Source organism: Enoplosus armatus, unplaced genomic scaffold, assembly GCF_043641665.1.
Source record: "Enoplosus armatus isolate fEnoArm2 unplaced genomic scaffold, fEnoArm2.hap1 Scaffold_96, whole genome shotgun sequence".
Taxonomy (NCBI): Eukaryota; Metazoa; Chordata; class Actinopteri; order Centrarchiformes; family Enoplosidae; genus Enoplosus; species Enoplosus armatus.
Genome location: NW_027261288.1, coordinates 9832 through 19667, shown reverse-complemented (window position 1 = coordinate 19667; position 9836 = coordinate 9832). Strand labels below are relative to the sequence as shown.

Genomic DNA, 9836 nt, shown 5'->3' with positions numbered 1-9836 from the left:
ACAAACGCTCAGAAAAGATCACAGTGGAATCTAGATTTTCTGTTGGGAGAATGTTTCAGAGCATGATCATTTATTTTGCTGTGAAACAACAGGTCTGGTCATGATTTCTGAATCTGAATTCATCCTTCAGCATCAAATCCATTCAGAAGATCTCTCATCAGCTTCTGCTGCTTTAATACTCAGAATTACTACAATTATAAAATGATAACTCGTGTTTGAACCTTGAAGCTACAACCTGAATAAGAGCTGATGATGATCAGATATCTTTTCTTTTTGCACTAATCACAAGTCGACACTGTGCAGTAAAGACTGCAGGTCCAAAGCCTTTCTGTGCCTCCGTGGTATCATATTATCACCAGGAACTATCACTGTATATATTCACAGTCAAAGTCTGGTCCTAGTTGTTAGTTTCACTTCAGTTTCTAGTGAAGAAATAAAAGAATCAAACCTGATCTCCACCTCTGAGTGTCCTCATGTTGTCTGTTATGAGACTCATGTGTGACTTGGCTGCTGTAACTCTGCAGTTTCCCATCGGGATCAATGAAGTCCTCTATCTCTCTATCTAATCTATTCATCTAATCACAGCTAATAAAACCTTCAGACAGCCTCGCTGTATTTTGGTGGCACATGTGACACAATAATTCTTCAATTTCACAACTTCTTTTCTTTTCTCTGGTGGAACAAACATGTCACTGATTCTGACGACTTCCGTCTCTAAATCACCTCGTGAGGTGTTTTCATGCCGATCCTCAGCTTCAGGTTGCAGCAGCCGTTTTTAAATCTGTTCCTGGGTTTGGTGTGAGAGACTGATCAGACTGATCTCAACATTTACTACAAACTCCACTTCTTTCTGTTATTTCCCTCCACAGCGTCTCATTCTTCCTCTCATCTCTGTAGATTCATCAAGTGGAGTCTTTGGAACATTTTCCACATCAGTAGACTTGCCTTTATTCTAATTTGAAACACTTTGAGATAATTCACTTTGCCTTCAGTCTGAACACACATTCAACTTTTTAAAACCTAATAACACATGAATAAATAAAATTCTTTGAAGATTAAAATACCACTGACCACTGATATGCACAGAGATCTCAGCATGAATCTGATGGTTGATCTCCTCCTGAGTAGCAACACAGCGATAGCGGTCGGTCTTGGTCACAGTAGTTTGGAGGATGATGTCGTAGCTGCCTCCTCTTTCTGAGACCTGTGTGTCTTTAACAGGAAGGATGTTTCCAGCACTGTCCTGCCACTCTACTGTAGGCTTTGGAGAAGCACCTCGAACAACACACTGCAGCAGCGACCAGTCCTTTGTTTCATCAAGTATTGTGATGTATGGTTCTGGAGCTGCACCTGTGAAGATGAAGTGTAAACAGACAACAAGTGACACATCAGTTATAAAGGACAATTACAGGATTATGTATGTATATTGTTCAGCCCTTCTCTGCTTGTAAATGAAGATTAAAGTGTTTAAGAGAAAAGTACAATATAAGCCTCAGTTGCACCTCCCTGCATTGTTAGATAGGAGATGATATTTCACACTTTTAACTTCCACCAAACGTTTGGTGACTATTTACAAGTGCAAACACTATTTGTGACTCATATGATGACAGAAGCACAGACACAGTGAAGACGTTTGGACAACACTTGAGTTTTTACGTTACATTTGAAATGACATCACATGAAATGTGTTGTCTGACATGTAGACAATATTTTCTGTTACACTAAAGTAAAATAAAGAGTGTTAGAAAATATGAAACACAGGGTCTTCAACAGCATGTGCACCCCTTGTGTTATCAGGGCTGAACGTGTCAGTGATGCACTCAGTGGCCACTTTATTAGGTACACCTGTACAATCTAATGCATTAAGTTTCCTTTCATGATGGTTAGTGGTGGTGTTGAACTGGACTGCATTATATTCACAGGTGTTTCTAATATTCTGAGCCCTCATGTTGAAATTAGAAACACCTCTCAGTATAATGTAGTCCAGTACAACACCACCTTCAACTATGAGCTCAGTAACAAACATGTAGTTTCATTTACACACAAAGTCAACAACAACTGAACATTATGAACTTCATGAAGGCAGAATTTATAGCAGAGCTGTTGTATTGAATTGCAACAGACTGTACAGGTGTACCTAATAAAGTGACCACTGAGTGTATTTGATCAACAGTCTCATGCTGCCAGAATGGAAAACTGATCATCACAAAGAGGAAGGACAGCATCATCATCTATTTATTCTTTAAACTACACGTTTGTTCAGGTTTTAGAATTTGAATTCATCCATCACACTAAAATCCATAAAAATGTATTTGAGCAACATATAAATTACATTTTGATTGAATATTCTATATGAACCAAATGAGCCATAAATGAGGAACGAACTATTCCAAAATAAACATGCAAAACACTTTGAGTGTCACTAAAATAACATAAAACCTGTTATGAAATATGAAACTCAGGGTTTTCAAAAGAAAACAAACCTCTTGTGTCATAAATTGTATCAGTGAGAATTTTCTGCTCAACATCTTCGTGCTGCTCAGATCTCATATTCAGGTTTGAGACTCAGATTAAAAACTATTTGGAGGGATTTCCACTTCATGCTACTTTATACTTCTGCTTCACTAAATTTAAGAGGGAAATATTGTACTTTTGACTCCACTACATTTATCAGACAGATATACTTACTAGTTCATTTGATCTCACGTACAAAACATATCAGCAACTTATAGAATATAAGACTTTTTAATAATACTTTAACTTCTTCAAGTATGTTTTAAATACGTTTTGTTGATATTTTTACTCCAATGGACTCGAGTAAAGAATCAGAGTACTTCTTCCACACTGACTACTGCCCAGCGACGTGTCCAATCAGAAGACCTCTCATTCAGAATTACTACAAATATAAAATGATAAGTAATGTTAGAAACTTGTAGCTACAACCTGCATGAGATACATGATGATATAGTTTTGTTATTATTTTCACTGATACAGGGTGTGTGTGTATCTTTGCATTTCTAATTTTACATTTAAGGTTATTTATTAACTTCAGAAAACAAACACCTTCGTATTACTTTAGTGCAACAGAAAACACTGTTAAGAGTTCTAATAGAAGCATATTTCAAATCATGTTTAAGATTTTGTAGCAGAACAAATGATGCTGTAAGTTGAGGGACGTTCAAACGTTTCCGTTGTGCGTTCAATGATAAACCTTGAAGTGTGTTTACTGAGCTGAGAGACGTCGAGAGCAGAGTTACTGCTTGTTAGCTTGTTGCTTCATTAACTGGAGAAGAAATCAAGTTCAACCTGTTTACACTCAGTACTTCTGCTGTCAGGAAGCTGCAGGCAGAATCACACATCTGACTGTAAATCACAGCTGTGTATCGCACTATGCCGCCATCTTGTGTCCTCTGTGCTACGGCCTTACGCTTCAGTCATACGCCACCTGTGATTGGTTCAATCAGCCCACATGCTTTCGTGAGCTGCACACTGTCACATTTAATACAAACCACAAGCCAAATGTGAGTAAATGTGTGAAGTGGTGAACATCTGTGAACTCCTGGTTTCAGGCTCAGACAGAGGAGGATGATTCCTGCCCAGATTTAGAAATCAGAGCGTGAACAGTTTCACTGCTGTTTCATCTCCATTTTCACTTCAAGTCTAAATCTAATGCTGGACTTTAAGTTAGTTCTGCTTGTAATCAACCGACAACCAGCTATTGCAGAAGCAGTGAATGAAGTAACATTACTGCAAACATGTTGGTCATCTGGGACCTTCAGTGTAATGCAGTAGGCACTAATCACAAGTTGACACTGTGCAGTAAAGACTGCAGGTCCAAAGCCTTTCTGTGCCTCCATGGTATCATATTATCACCAGGAACTATCACTGTATATATTCACAGTCAAAGTCTGGTCCTAGTTGTTAGTTTCACTTCAGTTTCTAGTGAAGAAATAAAATAATAAAACCTGATCTGCATCTCTGAGTGTCCTCATGTTGTCAGTTATGAGACTCATTAATAAATCACTCTCTCTCTTATGTAATCTATCTAATTACAGCTAATAAATATTTTAGAGCCTCAGTATATTCTGGTGGCACACGTGATACATTCATTTGTTATACCCTGTTTTTCTTTTCACTTGTGGCACTAAATGTCAGCGATTGCTGTGATTTCAGTCTCTAAATCGGCCGACTGATCGGCCAGCTGTTCCTAAATCTATTACTGTGTTTGTGTGTGAAGTATCTACTAAATCATAAGTTACTGGGTTGCACCCTTCAGTCTTAAGGACCGTCTGAGTCGAGCCCTCAGTCATGTGTTAATTGGTTGCCAGGCAACATCTGTAGCTGCGTCCAATCAGAGAGCCGCCAACAATGAAAACATGGAAAATGATTTCAGCATCATAAGATTCAACATAACTTGCAGAAAATAAGTTTTAACGGTTTAAGTGAAATATCAAACTAAGCTACTAACACTTTGTAAAGGTCCAGCAGGTGTCGCTTTGTCTTCGTCTCTCTAGATGCACGTATGCAGGAATGTATTAGTTTTAGAATAATATGTGTTCATGCAGTTTAGAGTGAGAGGGAGGGAAACATGCTGCCTGACGGACATGACTGGGCCATTAAGTGGAACATTAGTATTGACATAACTGATCATTTTAGCAATATTATATTATTTAGTAGAATACCATTTAACAGTAAGACAAGTGGAGCTTGAACACTAGAGCTCCATTTTACACCAGAGTCATGTCAGATAATGTTCTATCACCTCATACACTGTGTTTTCTGCAGCAAACTAGTAAATGAAGCTACACCACAGTTACACCTGGTAGTTAGTATGTGGTAATCTCTCTAACAACAAGCTCAACTGTATGTAAGAATTACTTTGTGTGGTGTCACCCATTTTAATTTGGTGATGCAGAAATCTTCACTTGTTAACAACATATATATACGTACATATAACTAGGCCAAGTACAAAGAGGGGACTTGGATCAGGGCTGACCTTCAGTCTCTGCAGGCAGTGAAGAAGTGCTGCTGACAAGATCTGGGCATCAAAATGTGTGTTTTTATGGTGTAACATAGAATAGCTTGTGTTTTGGTACTATGAGTGTCATGCTGCACATCACTTCTCAATGTTCATCATTTCTGTCCTCAAACTTTTCCTCTGAAATGTAACTGCACATCATGAACAGCACATATAGTATTAGTGTATAATCATTAAAGAGAACGATTCATGATGTTCATGCTCCTAAAAGGTGAATTCAGACTGAACGCAAAGTTAACTTTTGCCTCTATTGAATCCTGTGAATTTGACTGTTGGAGTGTTTTACAGGATACTACTGATACAGACGTTAGCTATACCTACCAAGGAATTTGTGTGTGTGTGTGACAGATAAGACTGATCGCAAAGTTAACATCAAGTGCAGTTTGTTCAGTTATTTATCAGCAGACTTGTTCAGCAGACTTGTTCAGCAGACTTGTTCTCTCTCCCATCTCTGGTGATTGATGAAACAGCGTCATCATTTGTATAAATGATGGAATTTTTCACTCAGTTTGAAACCTTTTTCACTGGAGCAGATGTGCTCCAATTAGCTTTGCTTTGAGCAATTAACTTTACATTCAGTCTGAACATAGTAAAATTTTTCAAATTATTTACAGATTAAATCACTACTTAGAAGACTCTCACCATGGATATACACAGAGATCTCAGCATGAATCTGATGGTTGATCTCCTCCTGAGTAGCAACACAGCGATAGCGGTCGGTCTTGGACACAGTAGTTTGGAGGATGATGTCGTAGCTGCCTCCTCTTTCTGAGACCTGTGGTTCTTTAGCAGGAAGGATGTTTCCAGCACTGTCCTGCCACTCTACTGTAGGCTTTGGAGAAGCACCTCGAACAACACACTGCAGCAGTGACCAGTCCTTTGTATCCTCAAGTGATGTGACGTATGGTTCTGGAGCTGCACCTGTGAAGATGAAGTGTAAACAGACAATAAGTGACACATCAGTTATAAAGGATAATTACTGGATTATGTATGCATTTTGTTCAGACACTTGACATCTCAGACAATAGATTTCAAATAAAATAATTTTGCAGCCGAGTAAGTTGTGCAAAAAGTTGAGGGACGTCCAAACTTTTGAAAAGTGCTGCACATTCAATAATAAGCTACCAGTGTGTTTAATGTGCTGAGAGAAACAGAGCAAGAGAGGTTGTTACTTTATTTGCTGGAGAAAGATATTTACACTTTAATTCAGCTTCATTCTGCTGTAAACAAGGTGCCAGACAGAAGTAGAAATATACACACCAGACTGTTAATTGGTGTATGTTCACAGTATAATCCCTCTGTGTTACAGTCTTGTGATTGTAACATCATACAGCACCTATGATCTGGTGAATTAGCCTACATACGTTAGTGAGCTCAACAGTTTAGCATTTATTACAATCCACAAGCCAAATGTGAGTAAATGTGTGAAGTGTTGAACATCTGTGAACTCCTGGTTTCAGGCTCAGACAGAGGAGGGTGATTCCTGCCCAGATTTAGAAATCAGAATGTGGACAGTCTCCCCATTGTTTTTATTTACATCTTAACTGTAAGTCACAACATAATATTTGATTTGAAGTTAGTTCTGCTTGTAATGAAGCTTTCCTGCAATAAATCCTTCATGAAGGTTTTTGTTGAAACTGTTTAAAAGAGGTGTTGATTCGACTGTATGATCATTTTGGAGGCTGTAGATTGTGTTGCTATTGTGTTATATTGCGTTTTACTAACAGGTGTTTCTATTATTTTGTCCACAGAAACACCTGTTTCTATAACACAAAGCAGTTCAACAGCACCACAAACTACATCCTCTGAACTGAAAACTGAGCACCTTCATGAAAGGAGGATTTATTGGAAGACTGCTTTATTAAAAGCAGAACTATATTTAAATCCAGCATTACAACAAGACTCTGAAATTAGACTGTTAGTTTTAGATATGTGTACCTTATCAATTGTATTTATTTGAGTGTATTTGGTTTGTAATGTGATTTCCCATGGGGCTGGAAAACTAAATGTTCTAAGAACAATGCCTTTATGGATGTTAACATATCATATTAATCATATCATCATCCATAAGATGCACTGACTGATATATTGGATTTGGAACAGGTAACTTGAATTAAGTATTGGGGATCACAGAGAGTGACCACTGCACATTAAACACAATTTCTCGCTGTTATAAAACTGTAACAAAGAATTTCTTATAAACCATTTTATGTATAAACTTTTAATATCATCATCAATATCAAATTATTACAAACCAAATATGTGTTGGTGTATAATGTGTTCACTTATCAGTGATGAGTTACATCACACACGATGATGTAAAGATGAGTGACGTCATCAAAATCAGGACTCACCTGGGATGTTTTCCTCTAATCTGTTCTTTAAGATAAAGCGCTCTGGGTCAGGATCTATAAGGCAAAGCAGAACAGAATTATTAGAGTGATTATGTGATATTAACAACATGCCAGACGTAATATTCTGAACAAAACCTGAGACTTTTCCCCCTGTTTGCTGAATATCATTTTTCTGAGCTTCATCACTCAGGTGCGTGGGCGGCCTCACCAACACTGTTAATCCAACTGACAAAGCTTCAGATATCTGTGGGCTCTCTCCACTGCACAAACAAATACTTTACTATAATATTACTTTCAATATGAATATCAGTAGATGAGCAATACACTGTAAAAAATAAAGTACAAATCATTACATAACTCTGAATAAAATAAAAGCATTTTATTTATTATTATATGCCTTAATTAATGTTTGACATTAATGACTTAAGCAGTCTAGAGATGGTATGACAAAGAAATTAAAATGAATAAATATGAGCATGTTAAAAGTGCCATCAGTCAAACTGTCACTCACCTACAACAAGCTTTATGTGGGATATTTGTTCGTTTGGGAAAGTACAGGTGTAGTTCCCACTGTCAGCCATCTTTGTTTTTTGGACTTTTATGGAGGCGTTGCCGTTCTTCAACTCTTCTTCAAAATGAAAAACCCGACCTTTGAAGAGTTCATCTTGACCTGCTCGGCCCTTATTGTAATGCTTGCCTGCTTCATACAGGAACACCTCCAGACCGTCTTTCTTCCAGTCAAACACCATTTTCTCAATGTTCTTCTTGGTGCTGAAGGAACACGGTAACATGACATCACTTCCTTCTTCCACGGCCACATTGATGACACTTGGCCCTGAAAGACAAAAACATAAAATCAAATAACACATTTACATGTGTCACCTGAGTCACTCTGAAGCAACAGTTCACAAGCAGTTTGGTCAGCAGTCAGATTTCTGTGGCGACTGAGAGCTCAACACACTTCAGCTCAGGAAAACATGTCAAACACACAACACACAAGCTAGAGTATAATATAACATCATTAATATAAAATAAAATACTGTGATAGACAGATAATGTAATTCAGTAATAATGAAATGTACAGGTGAACAGGTTGTAGACGGGTATCCATATATATAAATATAAATAAATATATACATGTATATATGTGATAAACCTCTTTTATATACTGAGATGTAAACAGGTGTGACCAGTATTTGTATGTACTGTGCCAGTAGTATAAGTATGCGATGGCAGTACTATGAAGTAGTATATAGTGTAACACCCAGACTTTATACTTCATCAGAAACATCAGAGACGTGTTTCAACCAATAATCTGGTTTGACACCAAGAAGCTTTGCTCGGAAACAGCAGCGCATTTCTCTGCAGGACGGAGACGACGCCCCGAACATCGTCCACATCTAAACACTGCGCATGTCTGTTAGACGACTCTAATTAACCAGGAGGAGGCTGCAATTAATGACATCACTGTTTTAATATTGACCTGTGCTGCTGATTATAATATCAAACTGTGTCAATGATCTTTCTGTTAAAATGCAGCTACATGCTGATGCTAACAGCTGCAGCTGCTGCTGTCATCTACCCGCCACTCAGAGACTTCGTACTATTCTGTTTCCAGATGTTTCAGCCATTCAGTCTAATTATCAGTCCGCCATTAGTTTTCTTACCGTTTCCATCAGCAAACGTTGTTCCGGACCGAGTCAGGAGACAGAGACACGCGAGAGGAAGAAGCTTCATCGTTGTTGAAGTCACCGGAACATCAAACATCACTTTAACTTCACTGGAACGTCACTAACGGACATTTACCGACTTCTGGCTGCGTCACCTGCACATCCGAAACACTTTCGGTTTCTCAGCTTCCGCCAGCAGCAACTACAGCGACACTTCCGGCACGACCCTTCACAATAAAAGCGTCGCGTCCATTTATATGACTCGTGAAAAGTTCATCTGGCTGAAATCCTGCAGCCGGTTTAGTGTGTGGATATTTCTTCTATAATAACAGACAACAGTGGGTATACTGTACTTTCTATTCACACTCCTCCTGTGATTCAGTGTAAAAGGTCTCCTCATGCTATGATTAATATACAGCTGTAACTGCCCTTCATGAAGCTGTTAGTGGTAAACTATCTCTCTGTGTGTTGTTTGAAATATATCTGCTGTGTTGTTTCAGTCAAAAAGTCTTTATTAAAAACAGCTGTTAGAAAACATGGATCATGTTAGAATCCGGCCAACACAGAATCATCACATTAAAAACAGTCCCAACACACAGTTTGAGGTGTTTCATGTTTTATTCAAACGTTTGGATGGAAATGATGAAGCGCTGCCTGAAATGACATGATGCCCTACAAGTGCATCATCAGTTAACAACATAAACAGACATGAACGTTCAGAGAGCGCACAGTTCAAATATCACAGTCAACAGCAGCAAACACTCAGCGTCCAGT

General features: G+C 38.2%; 1 protein-coding gene across 1 annotated transcript; it reads right to left on the bottom strand.

Annotated features, from left to right (window-relative positions):
- Positions 1-714: 714 nt before the first annotated feature.
- LOC139307350 (CD276 antigen homolog) lies at positions 715-9207 on the bottom strand. Its single transcript, XM_070931152.1, has 5 exons — positions 9060-9207; positions 7904-8227; positions 5681-5959; positions 1065-1350; positions 715-787 (listed from the first exon to the last, which is right to left on the bottom strand). Exons 1-5 carry the CDS (start codon positions 9157-9159, stop codon positions 715-717), a joined length of 1062 nt encoding a protein of 353 aa, XP_070787253.1. The 5' UTR covers positions 9160-9207.
- Between the last annotated feature and the right edge of the window lie 629 nt (positions 9208-9836).

Coding starts and splice junctions, on each gene's coding strand:
- LOC139307350 (XM_070931152.1), bottom strand. CDS start 9,159: ATGTTTGATGTTCCGGTGACTTCAACAACGATGAAGCTTCTTCCTCTC. Junction 5,960..7,903: donor CCACATAAAGCTTGTTGTAG/GTGAGTGACAGT, acceptor TCATCTTCACAG/GTGCAGCTCCAGAACCATAC. Junction 1,351..5,680: donor GATCTCTGTGTATATCCATG/GTGAGAGTCTTC, acceptor TCATCTTCACAG/GTGCAGCTCCAGAACCATAC.